General features: G+C 35.2%; 1 protein-coding gene across 3 annotated transcripts in view; it reads right to left on the bottom strand.

The window, feature by feature from the left end:
* CFAP20DC (CFAP20 domain containing) overlaps positions 1-22,575 on the bottom strand; it is a 286,437-nt gene that overhangs the window by 157,390 nt on the left and 106,472 nt on the right. For all 3 annotated transcript variants that reach the window (XM_049777338.1, XM_049777341.1, XM_049777339.1), the window contains exon 6: positions 16,867-17,023. In XM_049777338.1, coding sequence (XP_049633295.1) covers positions 16,867-17,023 — 157 coding nt within the window. The remainder of the gene's footprint in view (positions 1-16,866; positions 17,024-22,575) is intronic.

Here is a 22,575-nt window from a genome sequence, read left to right as displayed (position 1 = left end):
ATTTGAGGCTAGTATTGCTTTGCTTAGTTTTAATTTTTGACAAGTCTATTGCATTAAAAAGTAATTAATGTTAGCTTTTGTTAAAACTAGAATTTTAGTGTAACAACTGGGAAGCTACTGAAGAGAAGTAATTTCTCTTCTGGAGGGTAGTTTATTTGGTTCATTATTTTGAAATAAAAAGTGTAGATCAGGTGAGGCTTTCCAGGTGCCTCCATTTTCTGAAACTGAGGACATAGAAAATTCCACCTGTTTTTGTACTTCTTTCCTTTCCACTCTTCCAAAACTGTGATTTGCTTGGAACATTCCTAAAAGGAATCAGGTGCCTGATCACTTCCTGTGTCCTAGAAAGAATGGTACCATGACTTTGTGCATCTACTGACTATAGTGAAAAACATCTGTAAAAAGACTGCTCGCTAATTCATGCCAAGGTAGGAAATGGCATTATGCCCTCAAACCACTCTGGTATTTGCCTTGATCTGACCAGCTGCTCTCATGCTGGAGATGTAGTTTGGCCAACACAAGGGGTGCATGTACTTGTTCTGTAGATCTGCTATGGGCTTAATAAGGCTTTGGTCCACTTCCAGTTGAGAGGTTTTCATTAGCATTCTCCTCTGCCACTCAATATTCATGAATATGATGGTCCCAGATCAATCTGTAAATGAATTGTTAGTTGAAGAATTCCTCGTGTTGCCATTTCTCCTGTTGATGTCAGTCCTAGTGGAGAGGGCAGCTAAGGTCTCTTGTCCCACATGAGAGTGTTTCCTGTGATTTTTTAGGCATGAAGACCTGCACATCATGCCAGTTCTTGAAGAACCCTCCAAGGCAGAGTCCATGCTTCTTTTTCAGTGTTCCACTGTACATGTGCAGTGTGACAATTTGATATTTCCCTCTTCTAGCTTCTCTAGTTCAGGCCCTCACCAGACTGAGTAGTCACTGCTATAATGACATGAACATTATTATGGAGTCACAGAGAAAAATCTTTGAAAAACTCATTTTGATTGCGAGAGTTCATGTTCAGGTAGCAGCAAGCTACTATGGGCCTCCAGTTACAAAGTCACAGGCCAATTTGGAGGTCCAGCAGCATTTTTTTCCTTTTATGTTTCTTAACCATGTTCTTTAATATAAAGGTTTTTTGAGGAAGTCTAATTTACTTTAATATTAGTAGTAAACTAACTTTTATTTGCCTTTTTTGTTTGTTCGGTTTTGTACTGGGGATCAAACTTAGATCTTTGGCATGCAAAGCATGCACTTTACTAGCAGCCATATAACCAACACTGGGGCAATTTATGATTTTAGTGTTGTATCTAAAATTCCATCAAATGCTAATATCCAAAACATGATAATATAGGACTATTATTTTTCCTAAAAGTATAATGGTTTTTATTTTCTGCATAATTGCCCCAGCCTATGAGGTTAGTTAACATTGGAAAATATTAATTGTACAACTTTTCTTTTTAAGATTATTTTCAACTATTTGCCAATGTTGGCAAATTTATGTGAATTTGAGAATGATATTTTAATTGAATTTTGAAAGATTTCATTTATAGCTTTTTTTAAAGGAATACTGACATTTTATCAGTATCATGTCTTCCAACCCATAAACACAAGATGCTTTACATTCATTTAAATTTTAGCCTTACTTATAAAATGTTTGGGGCATTCAGTTAATAAACTATTTCATATACTTTATTAAAATTATTCCAAGATATTTAACTATCTGGATGCTATTATAATTGTAAATGTGATTGAAGTTTCCAGATGTTTAAGAATATCTTATATTTTATATTTATGAGAAAATTTGAGACATTTAAATCAAAATAATAATAATTCTCACTACACAGATATTTATGACACAATTTGTATGGAATCTTCTATTGATGGATGAACAATTCTACTGTAATGAAATCTTTCTTTTTTGCTCTGGGGATTCTCTGGGAAAAGTATTTTGAGCCATCGATTCTAGGAAGAGTGAGAAAGGGATACTGTATACCATCTGATGGGAAAATAAGAAGAGGTTGGAAAAAATTCAGCAATATAAATTATGCAAAAATCATTTGGATTATTTAGAAAGGAAGACATGCCAACTGATTTGAGAAAAGTTGGAGGTTTGGCTTAGTATTTCACCTTCTGTAACTTCAGTATATGATGTCTCATTTATACAGACTTTCTTTATCTGTATAATTAAACATTAGATTCTTTGACCTCCAGGTCCTTTCCTGTTCATGAGTCTATTAAGGTTATATGTGGATTTTCTATTTTTTCCATAGTCTCTGTACAAATAATTTTCTTCCCAGTGCTTGACACACAACATGGTAAATGAGTGAAGAATTGAACAACTAAGTAGTTCTGTTTATTTCTCTTCTTTAATTTCTGCACACAGAACACATTCTTCAGTATCGATATTTTAAAAAGAATCCTAAAGTAGGGAATTAGAAGACTTATAAAATCACTAAATCCTTGCTTAATGGATTATCATTCTTCACCTTTTCTCTAACTACACATAAAGTTTGTTTTTTTTCAAATGAAGTTTGAACAAGATAATCAATAATTCAGCCATGCAAATGCTTAAATATGCCAGTTCATACCCCCTTAGGAGCCATACAACTAATAATCTAATTTAAGAAGAAAACTTTACTAGTTGTCCAGCACATGTCATTCTACTGAACAAGGGAAACAAGTTAATTGCTGACTTGAAGATTCCAATAATTCACTTTTTATTAAATCCTGCAGTGTAAACTAAAAACAGAAAGTAATTTAGCAGCATTTCCTAGCTTGAATGAGTTTGAGAGTCTATAGTAAAATGGAAGCATTTTAAATAAACTAAGAACAATACCGTTACTGAGCCCACACAAGCATTCAATACCCCATTTTAAAAAAAATATAATTTTGGCTTGCTCCTTCAAACTCATGTACTTCCTTGAATACATATCTCTTGCTTGTCTTCATGTTTAAAACTTGTGCTTCATTCGCATGTTCTTTCTTAAACACACATTTTTTCTTCTTTCCTTCTTTGATCTCATATTTTTCTAAGTAAATTTAATTTAATAAAAACTATCTTGACTCAAAAATATTATCCTTTAGGTAAACAGGGTATAACTGTGTTTAATTTTATAGTATTGATGTACTTTGGTTTGGTTTTTTTGTTTGCTTTTGGGTCACAACCACAATGTTCAGAGCTGACTCCTGGCTCTACTGGGCTTATTCTTGGCAGGGCTCAGGGGACTATATGAGGTGCCAGGGAATAAATTCAGGTCGGTGCAAGGTAAGCAGCCTATCTATTGTACTGTTGGTCTGGTACCTATTGATGTATAGAGTTATGGCACCCCACAACCACTGAGATGTCCATGACCCTCCATTTCTGCTCCTTTGTCACTTCCTTTCCTCTCACCCATTCCTACATTATTTATAAGTTGACAGTAATGGCTTTGGTAACTACTACTACTGTTTTTAGTCACAACCCATATTAACTTATAAATTTTTTATTCAATCCCAGAACAAATGATAAGACAGGTGAAAAGGCTTCCTTATAACTTAAGTCTTAGAACTCTGTCACTAATAAGATGTTGTTATCTATTATGAAATCAAGACCTTCTTAACAGGTTTTGAAGTTTAGGTCTTTAATTCAATAAAACTATCAGAATAACATTAGTTTTTTTCATGTTTTGATTAATAACTTGATTTTTGGCATTTGAGACAAACCTAGAAGTGCTCAGGTGAAAATGTAGTGCTGGAAATTAAATGTAGGTATTTCACGTGCAAACTATGCACTCCATTCCTTTGAGTTATTTCTCTGTGAGCATGTTTGAATGGTCTAACTTGGCAATACAAAAGTTGATAACTTTAGGCCAGAGCTCAGATTTTCTTAACTTGATAGATCTATGAAAGGTCAAGTGCCTCAACAAATGTCTTTTTCATGTAAGGGAACATTGCTTTCAATGTTCATTAATAAATCCATTAGGGAAGTTTACATTAGACATTAAAATTTTAATAAATGTATACTTGAGTTTCCTTGAATATCTGAATTTCTAGAAGCTTTGTTTATCCCAGTGCCTAATGTATAATGGAAAATGAATATTAAGCATTTACATACTGCATTATAATTTGCCATTTCATAAACATTTTTTATGTTTCATTAAATCTTTATAACAATCTTGATGAGAAAGAAAATCTCAGAAATATTCAGAGCTCCTGCAAACCAACGAAGTTAGTGCCTGATTATAGCAATGAACTGAAAACATCAATCCATATCTTACTATGTATAAAACCAATTTATCTTCTTTAAATGTTTAGAGCATTATGCTTTAATTTAGTAATATAATAGTATTCTCCAGAATCAATACATTATACTTATTGATAAAGGAACAAAGCATAGAGACAGGGTGAGTACTTGTACAAGTCTAAATACTGGAAGCTAGGGGCTGGAGTGGTAGACCCAGGATGGATGCTGGTTCAATCCTGGGCATTTTCAATTTCATGGTCCCCTGAGTCAGGAGAGGTTTTTTTTTTTTTTTTTTTTTTTTTTTTTTTTGGTTTTTGGGTCACACCTGGTGGCACTCAGGGTTACTCCTAGATCTGCTCTCAGAAATCGCTCCTGACAGGCACGGGGTCCATATGGGATGTGGGATTTGAAACACTGTTCATTCTGGCTTGGCTGTGTGCAAGGCAAATACCTTACTGCTGTGCTATCTCTCCAGTCCACTGGAGAGATTTCTCAGTGCAGAGCCAGGAGTAACCCCGAGCACCACTGGGAGTGGCCCAAACACACACACACACACACACACACACACACACACACACACACACACACACACACACACACACACACAAACCTGGAAGCTAAGGAATTAATCTGAGGTTATTCAGGGTAGCACCTTGATCCACTGTACTTTCCCCAAACTATTCAGAACATTTTAGGTAATCTGAGATGGCACATGCACAAGTCTTTTTAACTCTTATGAAATAAACAAAAGAAATAATTAAACCACTAGGGTATTATAGATAGCAAAGGAATAAGGCACTTGAATTGCATACAGTGAACAATAGACCACAATTTGATCCTAGGTACTACATATGGTTCCCTAAGCACTGCCAGAAGTAGTTCCTGAGTACAGAGCTAGGAGTTAGCCTTGAGCACCACTAGTAGTGATCCAGAACAAAAACAGACCCCCCCCAAAAAAAAATTAAGCCAATGATTGACTCAAAATCTGTCACATTATATATTCTCTTTAAAAAAAAAACTTAAGGATCAAAGAAAATACATGAGAATTGTTAAAAAAAATTCAACTACCTACTATATAATTATGGAAAAAAATCTAGCTTATAACATCTGTTTTTTCATGCCATTTCTACCCCAATTTTGCATTAGACAACTCTTCTCAAGTCTTTCAGTTATTCATTTTCAATTTCATGATTTTTATACTCATAAACAGTAGCCATGTGTTGACATTTTGCACATTCTAATTTTATTTATTTATTTATTCATTTATTTATTTTCATTGTTGTTGTTGTTGTTTTGGGTCACACCCGGCAGCACTCAGGGGTTACTCCTGGCTCTATGCTCAGAAATCGCTCCTGGCAGGCTCTGGGGACCATATTGGATGCCGGGATTGAAACCACTGTCCTTCTGCATGCAAGGCAAATGCTTTATCTCCATTCTATATCTCCAACGCCTGTACATACTAATTTTAAATGGTAGCTCTGTTCTCCTATTTTAGAAAAAGGGAATTTGGTAATATTAAATACCTTATCTCTTCTTTCCTCTTTAAATCCTCCCAATAGGGATAGTCAATATTTTGGAAAAACTTATTATTCAGTGTTTAAGCTGTGCTACTATACACTTATTAGAGTGAAAGTCAAAATGCTGACAACACTAATTGCAGGCAATGATGTGAAGCAACAGGAATTCAATGCTGGTGATAATGCAAAATGATATAGCCACTTTGGAAGACAGTTTGGCAGTTTTTTTTAAAAACAAAATTATAGACCTACCACATGAGCCAACATAAAAATGTTTATAGTAACTCTATGCATAATTACCAAAATCAAAAGTGGTCAAGATGCCTTTTAGTAGGTAAAAGGATAAACTGGCAACCCAGACACTGAATTTTGAGCTAAAATAAAATTAACTATCAAGCCACAAAGACTCATGGAAATGCATATAGCTAAGTAAAAGAAGTTAATTTGAAAAGGCTACATGCTGCATGATTCCAACTATGTGATATTTATTTTGAAAAAGATAAAATTATGGAATCATAAAATAGTCCACAATATGTAAGGGATAAAGAAGAGTGATAAAGTAACCTGAAAGATTTTGGGGCAGTGATACTATTCTATATTGGAGGATAAAAGCCATTATACATTTGCCAACTTATACCCCCAAATATGTAACACAGAGTCAACACTAAATTTAATCATGGACATGGGGAGATAATAACATATCAATGTTGTGACAAATGTATCATTATGGTAATGATCACCACAGTAGGAGACTGTATTTGTTGTGGAGATAAACATCTGAAAATTTTCATTCAGTTGCTATGAATCAAACAGCTCTAAAAATATTATTTTAATGTTGTGCACATTTGAGCCCCATGCTATAAGTTCATCCGAGATACTGGTTTATAGTTTTCTCTTTCTTATTCCATTTTTGTGATGTCTGTCCAATTTTGGAATAAAGGGAATACTGGCTTCATATAATGTGTTTTGGAGTCCTCTGTCCAACCCCTCCTTTTTTAATTTTACAGAATTTGAGAAAGATATATATATTGATTTTTGATAGTTTGATAACATGTGCAAGTGAATATAGTATATTGTACTGCATATTGAGTACTAGGTAATTTTTGGAGGGTCTGGGAGAGAACAAAGTGGGGAGTTTTGATTGATATTTCATTATTTTTACTTGACAGGTCAGTACAGGTTTTCTACTATTGACTTATAGGCTTCAAAGGAAATTCAACCAGTGGTTCAATGTGCTATAATATAATTGTTCAACAATACTTTTATGATCCTTTGTCTTTCTGTAACATGTTTCAAACTTCTTTCATTTCTAATTTTATTTTGACTTTCAAATTTGGGCTAAAGTTTCATCTAATTTATTTATTCTTCAAAGAACTAACACTTAACCTGCATATATGTAGTTTTGGGGCCACACCCAGCAGTGCTCAGGTACTTCTGCTCTGTACTCAGGAATCATTCCTAGCAGTGCTTAGGGGATCATATGGGCTGGGGATCAAACCCAGGTTAGCAGCATGAAAGATAAGCACAAACTTGTTGTACTTTCTTACTGGCTCCATGTTTCTTTAATCTTTTTGTTGGCCTTTTGTATTATATTTCTGTTAATTCTCTGATGTTATCATCTGCTAATTTTTTTGTTAATATAGGTAAGAACTGAGAATTTTATTTGTGATTATCCTTGTTTCCTAGGATAGGCCTGCAATACTATAAATTTCCCTATTAGATAATTTGTTGTGTCCACAATTCCATTAGATCCCAGTCATTTTTATATTTTTTTATAAAAAGATGGGTTATATTTTTGTTTTGGGGCCACACATGGCAATGCTCAGGGGTTATACTTGGCTCTGCATTCAGGAGCTACTTCTGATAATACTCTGGGAATGATATGGGGAGCCAAAAATTGAACCTAGGTCAGTTGGGTGCAAGACAAATTCTCTATCTGTTGTACTTCTCTCTCCTTCCTTTCTCTTTGTTATGTTGTGGTGTTGCAACCAGGGGTTGCACATGCTTGGTTGTGGTGCTCAGACACTTGGTTGCGATATTCCTGCTGCTTCACATTCTTTGCAATGGCTGTACACATTGTAGTTGGGAAAGGAGGAGTCATGCCCATTTAATTATGGTACCAATACTTCTTCTGATTATACTGATCGTTGTGAGTCAAAGGGTTTCCTCTCACTTATGCATATTGGAGGTTGTCTTCCTGGCCTTTGCGTTCATCTTCTTAGCTGCAATGCTCATAAGGACTTTAGTTGCTAAAGTCATAAACTTGTAGCTAGTGCTAGAGGCTTCTCTATATTGGGATACTGGGAGTCCAAGAGAGCAGTCACCAGAGCATGGCTCATGTGAAAATTAAACTCACTGCCTCATGATTACCAGTGAAGTGCTTTATGCCTATAAACTAACCTGAGGGTCCCTCTCTAGCAATTTTGATCATAGATTAAGCTTTTCATATCTTAGATTGTTATTTTATTTAAAGCTTCAACTTCTTCTGTTAGCTGACTTTATTTCTGATCTTAAAAATGTGTTTTGCAAAAAAAAAGCACAAAACAATCATTTTTCCACATATTTATTTATCGATTGATCGATTTTTTGATGTCTTTATATTAGTATAGAGATTGAAGTTGATGTCTGCAATATTATTTTATTTTATGTTATCTTCTCTTTCTCTTTCTTTTTGCACTCCGGCATGAGTTGATTTCAGAACCGAGACTGTTGTGTGGTGCTTGTCTTTATTGCTGTGGTGCTCACTGGATATTTAATTTGATATTTCTTTCTGTATTGTGGTGGTGTTTCAATTGCCTTTTTCACATCCTCTCTCAAACTGAGGTTGAAATCCTCTGGAAGGACTCCACCTATTTTCAGCATATTTGACTTCTTTTTTTTTTTTTTCTTCTTATTTTGTACCCCAATCTATTGCTTTTCTTTCCTTCAAACAAAGCCACATAACTCGATTTATCTGCTCTGCTTCTTAAATAGAGGGGGAGACAGGGGAGGTTACCAGGACCAAACAGCTACATGATCACTAATAGTGAGCTGGACAAAGAGGGGACCACCTACTCTAGCAGTCAGGGGGGTGATGGTGGGGTATATGGGTTGCAGAAGGGGAACTGGGATGGGGGGAGAACAAATTTGATGATGGTACTTCCCTGATTCAATGTTGATATGTACCTAAAATACTACTGTGAAAGATATGTAAGCCATTATGATCAAAATAAAAATTAAAAAAATGTGTTTTGCTATATTTCTTCCCTTAATTCTTTTAATACTTTGACCCGCCTTTCTTAGTTTTCTTGTATCTTTGGGTTTATTATAGCAATTTTGAAATTATCATATAGAAATCTTGCATGTGTTTGAGGTTGGATTTTGGAAAGTCGCCCTATACTGGTGGCATATTTGTAAAATCTCAGAATATCATGTCATTTATTTTTGTCTCTCCATTTTGCTACTTTAAATGTGTCTTGTTTTCTGATCATCTGATCTATGATATTTGGGATAGTTGAACCTATTTTTACATTTCCAGAAGGCAACACTATATTTTATTAGCTTTTTGTTTTTGTTTTTATTTTTCAGATATGCCAATTTTGTAGGTGTTGACTTTTATTTTCTGCAGGGCCAGCAGAGGTGGGGAAAGGGCATAAAAAGGTAAGCTACTGTTGAGAATATGCTGGGGGCATTGTTTCACATTTATTATTTATTTATTGTTTCACATCATTCAGATCCATCTTTTTCAGGAACCCAGATCTGAGACACTCAATTTGTTCACAATTCATGTACTTCACGAGAATAGTATCTGTTTCAAGGAGATACACAGGGGAGTGTAATCTTGACAATTCTTCTGTTCTCTTCTTTATAAAGGTTCCAGCTTATGTGGAGCAAACATCAACTTCCCTACAGGCATTACATTGATCTAAGGTGTAACCCTCACATCATTTGTATTCTCTTCTGCCCTCATTGAGGCTCTGGATAGGCTTGCTAACAAGACATATACAAACCTCATCCATACTTAATATGTCTCTAACTTTCTACTGTCCAAAGAGGCATGAGATCTGAATTTTATCTACCTCCTATTAATATAGTCTATCTTGGTCTTTGAAATACAGAGAGGCACTTCTGTTTTACCACAAATGTGGGATTATCTCAATATCCTGTCTTTTATATATTCTATATATAAACTTACACATATAAAACATATAATGATTAGTTATTTGTTACTTTCAGGAACAAAGTGAGGAGCTTCGTAAACTAACATTTTGATCCTAAAATATTCTTCAACTTCTAATCTTAGTATTTTCATTTTATTTTTGACATCTTGAACTTTAAATTTTTTTTTTGGTTTTAAATATCTAAATGAAAATATTATATAACATCTCAAATATCTCTATTGTTTAATTATCTCTATTCAAAAATCATTTAAAACTTAGACATGGGGCCAGAGTGATAGCACAGTGAGTAGGGCACTTGCCTTGCATGCAGCTGACCTGGGTTAGATCCCATATTGTCCCTCAAGTCTGCTCAGAGTAATTTCTGAGCACAGAGCTGTGAGTTACCCCTGAGTGCCACAGGGCGTGACCCAAAAAAACAAACAAACAAAACTTAGTTAGGCATATAAGGGTAATAAGACCAAGAAAATTAAAAACACCAATAGGAGATTCAAATATTAGAATTATGAGCAATGATTTTTAAAGCAACTTGTATCAATATATTTTAAAAATATAACAAGATAATTTCAGCTGAAGACGGGAAACTAAATAGAAAGTATTTTTTGGATAAAATAAAATAAAAATTCTAGAAACCCAAGTCGCGAATGCTTTATATTTACTCAATTCTTCAATAAATATATAAAGAAATGCCAACACAGATGTTACAAGATGTAGAAGAATACTTAAAGCAGCACTATTTGATATAATGCAATGATACATTATATAGTACTGAAAACAGAAATAAGTGACTCACAAAGACAATTTCTGAAAGAATATCTAATGATACTGTATATAAGAGAACAGATGATAATATTCTATTTACACAACATTAAAACATGAGCAAACATAATCTGTGATATTAGAAGTCAGAACAGAGTTACTTCTAGAATGGAGAGTGTCATAATTGGGTAACTAAATAAGCAACTTATTATATAATGTTGTAGAATTGGGGAAGCAAGAGAAGGTTGGAAATAATATAGGGGGAAATGTTAGGTCTTAGAATTGTTTGTGGTATAGAGGACAGATATCTTGATATATTTAAATGACTACAGCTAATTACACTGCTATAAGCATGGAACTCAAACAACAATGATTAAACTTAAAAATGTATCTGTCAAGAAGACAGATTTGGAGTTGAGAGAAACTGAGATGACTGGTGAAAGGATGTAGATACTGATGCTGAGATTGGAATTACAATATTTTATGCCAGAAACTGTCACAATTTTGTAAATTATGGTGAATAATAAAAATTATGCAGCATAATAAATTTGAATGAATTAAGTAAATAAAAATTATTTTAGTTCAGAGATGCAGTTTATTTCTTCTTTCTTTCCTTTCTTTTTTCTCTTTCTCTTTCTCTTTCCTTTCTTTCTTCTCTTTTTCTCTCTTTTTTCTTTCCTTTTCTTTTCTTTCTTTCTTTCTTTCTTTCTTTCTTTCTTTCTTTCTTTCTTTCTTTCTTTCTTTCTTTCTTTCTTTCTTTCTTTCTTTCTTTCTTTCTTTCTTTCTTTCTTTCTTTCTTTCTTTCTCTCTCTCTCTCTCTCTCTCTCTTTCTTTCTTTTCCTTCCTTCCTTCCTTCCTTCCTTCCTTCCTTCCTTCCTTCCTTCCTTCCTTCCTTCCTTCCTTCCTTCCTTCCTTCCTTCCTTCCTTCCTTCCTTCTCTCTCTCTCTCTTCCTTCCTTCCTTCTTCCTTCTCTCTCTTTCTTTCTTTCTTTCTCTCTCTCTCTTTCTTTCTTTATTCCTTTCTTTTTTTGATTTTTGGGCTACACCTGATAACACTCAGGGGTTATTCCTAGTTCTGTGCTCAGAAATTGCTCCTGGCAGTCTCGGGGGATCATATGGGATGCTGGGATGGAACCCATGTTAGCTGTTTGCAAGGCAAATCCCTACCCACTTTGCTATCACCCTGTCTTCTAGATGCAGTTTCTTAACTTGGACAAAATCTTGTATGATCCCTACTTTAATTGGGATCATATGGGATGCTGGGATGGAACCCATGTTAGCTGTTTGCAAGGCAAATCCATACCCACTTTGCTATTACCCTGTCTTCTAGATGCAGTTTCTTAACTTGGACAAAAATCTTGTATGATCCCTACTTTAATTTTCCTTTTTGTTAGTTTTGTTTATCACTATGTGCTCTATATACCAAAAATCAGAAGCTCTTTGGTTGAACAGGAGGCATGGTGAAGAGGTTAGAAAAGCTTTCTAACCTTGTATATGGTTGATACCACATATTATCATTTGAGCATTTCTAGGAGTTAAACCTAAGCACAGAGTTAGGAGTATGTAATAAAAAGCTTTAAGTGTGGAACTCCTCAAAACAAAACCAGTAGGTATTTGGTTGAGTTCACCCAGAGATTAAATCACCTGCTATTTGGTTATAAGACCTGTTATCTTTTTTATAATTTTAACTAATATCTGGGGCTGGAGCAATAGTACAGTGGTAGGCTGTTGGCCTTGCATGCAGTTGAAGTAGGACAGACCTCAATTTGATCCCCAGTGTCCTATATGGTGCCCAAGCCAGGAGCAATTTCTGAGAGCATAGCCAGAAGTAATACCTGAGCATCACTGGGTGTTGCTCATAAAACAAAAAATAAAAAAGAGAGATAATTTTAATTAATATCTACTATTTATCATCTTATTTTATTTATATATCATTCATTACTGTTTAAATTACTTAAAAATTCACAAAAATTTAAATCAACATATTTAAATTAATGTTTATTTTAAGATAATATATAAATTAAGTATTTTATTTTATTTTATTTATCATATTCGATTTACTAGTGCTCGAAGGAGATTCCTGGCTTTGTAGTCGAGTCACCTCTAGGCTGCAACTGGGACCAGATGCAGTGGCAGATATCAAAACAGGTATCTCCGTTTCTACCTCTTCTTTGATAGAATTTAGGGCTGCCAATTCATGAACTTCATTGAACTTCTATAGTGTAAATTTTATGAATGAATTAATCTCTGTACACTTAAAGGCTTCAGTGTTAACAGCTTCTCAAAGGCAGTTATCAATTCTCAATCATATAAAAAATTTGAACATACTTTCTTTGTTCTCCCCTTCCCATATACTTTATACCTGATGGGTATATACAATTTTTATTTCAAAATAGATATATTTGAGGGGTATTAGAAAAAACATGAGTTTAGGGTCTGAAGAGATTATATAGTGGATAAGGAGGCTGCCTTACACACGGCTGGCATGCATTTAATCCCTGCCATCACATATAGAATCCCAAGTCCCATTATGAATGATCCCTGAGCAGAATTAGGGGTAAGTCCTCAGCACAGCTGGTATTACCTCCATCAAAAAAAACTTCGAAAAACAATTAATAGAAAAATATGTATTTAATGTTATTTTATACATTTAAAATGACTAGTTGGGTTAAAACCTACAATAATCTAGAAAGAATATTTTTTATAACTTCTGAAGTTTCGTATTAGTTGAATGTTCTTTTACAAATGAAATATTTCACTTTAGTCTATAACTTTATGGGGAACCAAAGATAAGGAGCTAGATTTGTTTATTGGCTATTGTTCTCTTTGGGAGCTGTTAATTTAATGCCATATTTTATTATCATGCCCAAGTTATTGGCACAAAGTTATATCCCACAGAGTGAATAACACAAAAATTTCAAATCTACTCACCCAGATGGAGCACAGTTCTAATGTCTACATACAATCTTTTAAAGATATCATCTTTGTTATATTATGTTCAGTCCTATGATTTAGGCTTCTAAAATAATTGATTTAAAAAAAATAATCTCAGAATAAATATAGTCACCATGTCTACAACTGGCCAGCTTCACAGACTCATTCTGTTCTCAAAAGAGATGTAAACTAGATAGACTCACTCTTTTCTCAAAGGAGAGGAGAACTGGGCTTGCTACCTCTGGCACCCAGAATCACCATTTTCCCAATTGCCCTGCCTCTTCACTCATCCTCAATGATTCCTTGCAGGGACACTGATCTGATCCCACTTAAGGTATGCGGGTTTGGGGCAGATATCACTAGGGCTTTTTGGAGTGAGAGTAGGCAATTTCTCTCTACATATTCCTTTTCCCAGGAAGCCTAGTAGCTGAGTCCAAGCCCCCAAAAGTCATAGTATTGGGGATAGTGCTTTTAATTTCTAAAAACTTCATTCGTTGCCTTCCCTATTGGAACACCCCAATTTAGCAGAATGAACAAGAGCTAACTAAATCTTCTGCCACTGTATTAATAATTTTATTGGAGACACAATCATTTTCACATATGTGCTTGCTACTCAACTTGTTTCCTCTCTCCTTCCCTCCCTCCTTCCCTCCCTCCCTCCCTTCCTTCCTTCCCATTTCCTTTTTTATTTTTATTTCTTTTTTCCAATAACTTTGCTTTCAATTATCTGGAAACAAAATACATTATGACAAACTATGCCAACTATATAATGCATTTTCTTTAAATAAATTCATTAAAAAGAGATGCAAATTGTGATAAATTATGGGTACCTCAGCCACACAGCTGAAAGCTGACTATCTCAGGAGGAGATAGTGGGCCAAGGTCTTATACCCTGCTGAAGCTATGCCTGCTGCTCCCATCACCCATAATCATCACTTTGCCAACTGCCCAGCTTCACCACTCGTCTACGGTTCTCTTCAGAGACACCAATCTGACCAAAACTCTTATTATACCGGTATTTGGGCTTATATCACTAGGACATTTTTAGTGTGAGTACTGGCACCCTCTTCCATCTTATACTTCCAGAAGCCCCAGCACTTGAAAACATGTTCCACAAAAGCCACAGTACCAGGAATAGTGCTTCAAATTCCTGGACTGTGCAGCCAAATTCCATTTTTTAAAATTAGTGTCATATCCTGTGACTCAAACTATAACAATTGAACTTAAAAAGGTGCCTGTTGGGCCGGGCGGTGGCGCTGGAGGTAAGGTGCCTGCCTTGCCTGCGCTAGCCTAGGACGGACCGCAGTTCGATCCCCCGGCGTCCCCTATGGTCCCCCAAGCCAGGAGTGACTTCTGAGCGCATAGCCAGGAGTAACCCCTGAGCGTCACTGGAAAAAAGGTGCCTGTTATGATGTTAGGCTGGAGTACGATGGTGGTGGTATGTGATAAACTCTGGGAACATAGGTGGAGCGTAGTTGACACTGACGGTGGGGTTGGGGAGAAAACATTGTATGTCTAAATCTTAATTATGAATAATGTTGTAACCCACATGCCTTAAATTTTTTTAAAAAGTAAAAAAATTCGGGCTAGAGAGATAGCATGGAGGTAAGGTGTTTGCCTTTCATGAAGAAGGTGGTTCGAATCCAGGCATCCCATATGGTCCCTTGTGCCTGCAGGGGGCGATTTCTGAGCATAGAGCCAGGAGTAACCCCTGAGCGCTGCCAGGTGTGACCCAAAAACCAAAAGTAAAAAAAAAAAAAAGAAATATAATAAGAAGGAAATATTAGTATTTTTCATTGTTTTTTCAAATGACTTTATGAAATATACAGAGTAGTAAGATAGAGTAGTGGAAATTGAGGAGCTGTTATTGATGAATGACATATTTAGAACATCTTTTCTAATTTGAAGATTTTTACTACCAATGAGCCCTATCTCTGCCTGGTGGTGAATCAACATTTGCTTTGGTAGAGTCCCTCGTAGCATAAAAAATCCTATACTTTAAAATTTAGACTGAGAATGTGCATCTTGGGTAGAAAGGAGAGCAAAACAGAAGAAATCTGTTTTTATTAACTGTGACAGGAAAAATGACATCAAATTTCATGGGAGACACTAATAAAAATTCTGGAACTTTGAGCAAACCAGCATAATGGTATGACAAAGAATCATTTCCATTTTCATTAGCTATGATTTCCCTGAAACAATCTTATGTGGAACTGAGTTTGTTCTTGGCTTTTAATTCCATTTTCTTAATATTTCTTAATATTAATATTAATATTCTAAATATTTCTTAATATTCTTGAGATTCTGTGCACTGGCTAATTTTCTAAAATAAATTCATTTTCCCTATCTTTATTAAATCCTGATAATTTTCTTGCTTGCAACTAAGAGCACTAACTCAAATGGTAAGTGCTACCATAAAAATATTAAAGTAATCACAAAAATGTTCCTTTGCATATGTAGCAATAATAATAATAAATATAATTCAGAGTAAAGAAAGACATGATAGGGGGCCGGAGAGATAGCATGGAGGTAAGGCGTTTGCCTTTCATGCAGGAGGTCATCGGTTCGAATCCCGGTGCCCCATATGGTCCCCTGTGCCTGCCAGGAGCAATTTCTGAGCCTGGAGCCAGGAATAATCCCTGAGCACTGCCGGGTGTGACCCAAAAACAAAACAAAACAAAACAAAAAAAAAAGAAAGACATGATAAAACAGATGACTCATTAAGATTTGTGTCACATCCAATAAATAATTATATTCTCTCTATATGGTCTGAGTCCATTCAATATATGAAGTATCTAAAATAATCATGATCATAGAATCAGAGTGGAACTGCAGTTTCTAGAATTGGAAAGTTATGAAATTATTGGGCATTAAGTTTCATCAAAATGGATAAAAAGCTATATGTTATAGTCATTGATAGCTATTGGGCAACTTTATACCCAAAGCCATAGAACATACAGTGAAACTGTTAAGCAGATATATCTCATGTAAAATGTAAAATATTCTCTCTAGAATAAAATTAAATATTGTTAAAAAAAACCAATCCTACTATCATATTCAATTATATATTTAAATATGTGTAATATATTTAATTCATTTACATAATTATTTTTATTCTCCTTGTCTTCCTCCACCTCCCTCATTTTTTTTTCAGTGTTGGGATCTATCTTTGGATGTCACACATGTAAGACGTAAACCCTATAAATGAGCCCCAGTCCCATATATCTTAAATTTAAAAAGATTTGGTGACTTGAGAAATATTGATAGTAAATTTAACATACCATCTTTATCAGCAGTGTCTTGAGGCTTTGATTTTAAAGTGAAAATCTTTCGTAGCTTACAGTTAGCTGAGACAATAATTCCATCCAATGACTGGAAAACTGCTCCCTTGAATATTTCACTGGTAAATGCCACTAAGTCAATGCATAGATTACACCACTAAAAGAGAAAACGGAAAAGAATCAGTATGTTTTCTAATAATATAAATGAACAAGTCATCTATATGTGGAATGTCCACAAGCTTGATGCAATTATTTGTGTTATCTGAAGCCTCAAAATGATTTCCTACTTTAGACAAATTTATCTGCCTTTGTTTTAATTTGGGGGGGTTGGATTTGGTCTTTGCGCCATACCCAGTGATGCTCAGGGTTTACTCCTGGCTATGCACTCAGAAATCGCTCCTGGCTTGAGGGACCATAAGGGACGCCGGGGGATCGAACCGCAAATGCCTACTGCTGCGCCACTGCTCCAGCCCCAGTGGTTTTAATATTCTTAAAGTTTCCCATTATTCTTTTAAAGAAATCATTAAGCCAAACCATAAATTAGTCACTTTATTCCAGGAATCCCACCATGAATAGAGCTTGAGAATACTGGGACGCTCAAGTTGTACATAAATAATAGGCTAGTGGGAGACTAACTGCAGGTGCAATAGAAGACCACCTAAATCTTGAAAACCAGGCTTACAAAGCCAATGGTTTCTTCAAGGGGAACAATTTTGTATATTTTTCAAATATAAAGAAAACTTACATTTGTTTTATAAAAATATCTATGAAGTTAAATTCAGATTTAAAATGTAGCCAGTGCTGTCTACTTATAACCAATTATTAACATATTGTACAGAAATAGATTTTCTTTTGTAATTTGTAATTAGTCTGGTATTTGTCAGTTATTACAAACTCTTAAAGAAACTAATTTTTGATCATTTAGTAATGAGACTTCAATAGATCATCAAATGAATTTAAAAATGGTCTGAATTAAAATATAAGAAAACCATTTAATACAAAATTAAGACACATTTAAGACTAAGACAAAGCCAGGAAATTTAAAAGTATTAATCCATACGTTTTTAAAACATCAGGATTCTCCATTATGTGTTTAGCAGCATAGTTTACAGAACATTTTATTAATGAATCAAAGTTTCATGTCACATTCACTGACAAAGAAAAGAGTATTACAAGATAAGATCAATTATTTTAGGCACTTTGGTTTACAATACTATTAATAAATTTTCATGAATTACACATTTCAGTCTCACTCCCTCCAAAAGAGTATCTATTTCCCTCCACCATTATTCCAGTGTCCCTACATCACCATCCTAAGCATCTATCTCCCATGTGCAGATAAGGAGTTTAGAGTCGCAATATGGAAGATGTTCAAAGAACTCAAAGAAAGTAAAGAAGAGAACACTAATAAGAACCAAGAGAATATGAAGATAGAAATGAGAAAACTCCAATCTGAAATTTCAGGTCAAATAACAGGTCTGAAAAACTCAGTAGATAAATTGAAGAAAAACATGGTTGAGCTTTCTCACGGGTTAACAGCAGCTGAGGATAGAATTAGTACACTGGAAGATGAGATGAATAACAATTCCATACAGCAGAAGAAATTGGAAAAAACCCTTAAACCAAATGATTAAACAATGGAAAAATTACTCAAAAAATGGGAACAGAGGAAAATCATCCAAGCAAACAACACCCATAAAAAAAGCTGGATGGGGCCGGAGAGATAGCATGGAGGTAAGGTGTTTGCCTTTCATGCAGGAGGTCATCGGTTCAAATCCCGGCATCCCATATGGTCCCTCGTGCCTGCCAGGAGCAATTTCTGAGCATGGAGCCAGGAGTAACCCCTGAGCACTGCTGGGTGTGACCCAAAAACCACAAAACAAACAAACAAAAGAAAAACAAAAACAAAAAAACAAAACAAAAAAAAGCTGGAGTGGCCATACAAATAACAAATGATACAAATTTTATACTTAGAAAAGTTGTAGGAGACAAAGATGGACATTTTGTATTAATCAAGGGATACGTACAGCAGGAAGAAATCACTCTCCTAAACATATATGTACCGAATGAGGGGCCAGCAAAATATTTAATAAAATTGTTGACAAATCTGAAAAATAATATAAATAACAACACAATAATTGTGGAAGACTTCAACACGGCATTATCAACACTTGAAAGATCAAACAGACTGAAACCCAACTAGAATATACTAGACCTGAAAAGAGAAATGGAAAAAAGAGGCCTAGTAGATATATACAGGACACTTCACCCCAAGAAGCCTGGATACACATTCTTCTCTAATGTATATCAAACATTCTCCAGGATAGACTACATGCTAGCACAAAAAACATAAATCCATAATATCAAGAGGATTGAAATTTGGCAGGCTACCTTCGCTGACCACAAGGCCATGAAATTATATGTGAACTACAAAGGGACACAAAAGAAAAACTTTAATACCTGGAAGTTAAACAGCCTAATACTGAATAACCAGTGGGTCCGAGATGAAATCAAAGAGGAAATCAAAACCTTCGTGAAAACAAATGACAATGGAGACAAAAAATATCAGAAACTATGGGACACAGCAAAAGTGTTACTGAGAGGAAAATTTGTAGCTTTGCAAGCACACATCAGCAAAGAAGGGGCATACCTGAATAGCTTAATGACACAGCTCATAGAATTAGAAAGTAATCAACAAAAAGACCCAAAAATAGGGAGACAGAAGGACATAACAAAGCTGAGAGCAGAAATCAATAAAGTGGAAACCAGAAAAACAATTCAAAAGATCAACGAAAGCAGAAGTTGGATTTTTGAGGAAAAAAAATAAACAAGATTGATAGACCACTGGCAAAACTAACAAAGAAAGAGAGAGAAAACTTGGTAACTCGTATTAGGAATAAAAAAGGAGAAATCACTGCTGATATGGTAGAGATCCAAAGGGTAATCAGAAACTACTTTGAGAAACTCTATGCCACTAAAAATGAAAACCTGAAGAAATGGATAAATTTTTGGACTCTTAAACTCTTCCACAGTTGAATGAAGAGGATGTAGCATATCTAAACACACCCATCACTATTGAGAAATTAAGACAGTAATCAAATGTCTGCCCAAAAACATAAGTCCAGGCCCAGATGTATTTACTAATGAATTCTTTCAAACCTTTCAAGAGGAACTTCTACCAATCCTGGCAAGACTCTTTCATGAAATGGAAAAAACAGGAACACTTCCAAATAGCTTTTATGAAGCCAACATCACCTTGATACCTAAACTAGACAGAGATGCTACCAAAAAAGAAAATTACAGACCAATATCTCTGATGAATACAGATGCAAAGATCCTCAAAAAAATCCTGGCAAATACAATTTAATGCCTCATTAAGAAGATCATCCACTACGATCAAGTAGGTTTCATCCCAGGAATGCAAGGCTGGTTTAACATTCGTATGTCTATCAATATAATATACAACATCAATAACAAGAAAAATAGAAATCACATAATCATATCAATAGATGCAGAGAAAGCATTTGATAAGGTCCAACATCCATTCTTGATCAAAACTCTCAGCAAGATGGGAATGGAAGGAACCTTTCTCAATATAGTTAAGGCTATCTACCACAAGCCAGAGGCAAATATTGTCCTCAATGAAAACTGAAAGCCTTTCCTCTAAATTCTGGCATGAGACAAGGTTGTCCTCTTTCACCACTCCTATTCAACATAGCACTGGAAGTACTTGCTATAGTGATTAGGCAAGAAAAAGACATCCAGGAATTCAGATAGGAAAGGAAGAAGTCAAGCTCTTGCTGTTTGCAGATGACATGATATTCTACCTAGAAAACCCTAAAGTCTCTACGAAAAAGCTTCTAGAAACAATAGACTCATATAGCAAGGTGGCAGGCTACAAAATTAACACACAAAAATCAATGGCCTTTCTATACACCAATAGTAATAAGGAAGAAATGGACATTAAGAAAACGACCCCCTTCACAATAGTTCCACACAAACTCAAATATCTTGGAATCAACTTGACTAAAAACGTGAAGGACCTATACAAAGAAAACTATAAAACTCTGCTCCAAAAATAAGACAATACACATGGAAATGGAAGCACATAGCCTACTGCTCATGGATTGGCAGGATTAACATCATTAAAATGGCAGTACTCCCCAAAGCATGGTATAGATTTAATGCGATTCCTCTAAAGATACCCATGACATTCTTCAAAGAAGTGGATCAGGCACTTTTGAAATTCATTTGGAACAATAAACACCCTAGAATAGCTAAAGCAATCATTGGGAAAAAGAATATGGGAGAAATTACTTTCCCCAACTTTAAACTGTACTACAAAGCAATAGTTATCAAAACAGCATGGTTTTGGAATGAAGACAGGCCTTCAGATCAGTGGAATAGGCTTGAATACACAAATTGTTCCCCAGACATAAAATCACCTAAATTTTGATAAAGGAGCAAGAAATCCTAAATGGAGCAAAGAAAGCCTCTTCAACAAGTGGTGTTGGCACAACTGGCTAGCCGCTTGCAAAAAATTGAACTTAGACCCCCAGCTAACATCATGTATGAAGGTTAAATCCAAATGGATGAAAGACCTCAATATCAGACCCGAAACCATAAGATACATAAAACAACATGTAGGTAAAACACTCCAGGACATTGAGACTACAGGCATATTCAAGGAGGAAACTGCACTCTCCAAGCAAGTGAAAGCAGAGATTAACAGATGGGAATATATTAAACTGAGAAGCTTCTGCACATCAAAAGAAATAGTGCCCCGGATACAAGAGCCACCCACTGAGTGGGAGAAACTATTCACCCAATACCCATCAGATAAGGGGCTAATCTCCAAAATATATAAGGCACTGAGAGAAATTTACAAGAAAAAAACATCTAATCCCATCAAAAAATGGGAAGAAATGGACAGACACTTTGCTGAAGATGAAATACAAATGGCCAAAAGACATATGAAAAAATGCTCCACATCACTAATCATCAGGGAGATGCAAATCAAAACAACTATGAGGTACCACCTCACACCCCAGAGATTGGCACACATCACAAAGAATGAGAACAAGCAGTGTTGGCAGGGATGTGGAGAGAAAGGAACTCTTATCCACTGCTGGTGGGAATGCCATCTAGTTCAAGCAATATGGAGATTCCTCCAAAAACTGGAAATCGAGCTCCCATAAGACCCAGCTATACCACTCCTAGGAATATATCCTAGGAACACACACAAAAAAATACAAAAATCCCTTCTTACACCTATATTCATTGCAGCACTATTTAGCATAGCAAGACTCTGGAAACAGCCAAGATACCCTTTAACAGATGAATGGCTAAAGAAGCTGTGGTACATATACACAATGGAATATTATGAAGCTGTCAGGAGAGATGAAGTCATGAAATGTTCCTGGATGTACATGGAATGTATTATGCTGAGTGAAATAAGTCTGAGAGAGAGAGAGAGAAAGATGCAGAATGGTCTCACTCATTTATGGGTTTTAAGAAAAATGAAAAATATTCTTGCAATAATAACTTTCAGACTCAAAAGAGAAAAGAGCTGGAAGTTCCAGCTCACCTCATGAAGCTCACCACAAACAGGGATGAATTTAGTTAGAGAAAAAACTACGTTTTGAACTATCCTAATAATGAGAATGTACGAGGGAAATAGAAAGCTTATCTAGAGTACAGGTGGGGATT

This window comes from Suncus etruscus, chromosome 7 (assembly GCF_024139225.1).
Source record: "Suncus etruscus isolate mSunEtr1 chromosome 7, mSunEtr1.pri.cur, whole genome shotgun sequence".
Classification (NCBI taxonomy): Eukaryota; Metazoa; Chordata; class Mammalia; order Eulipotyphla; family Soricidae; genus Suncus; species Suncus etruscus.
The sequence above is the reverse complement of the archived record's forward strand: the minus strand, read 5'-3'. Positions and strand labels throughout refer to the sequence as shown.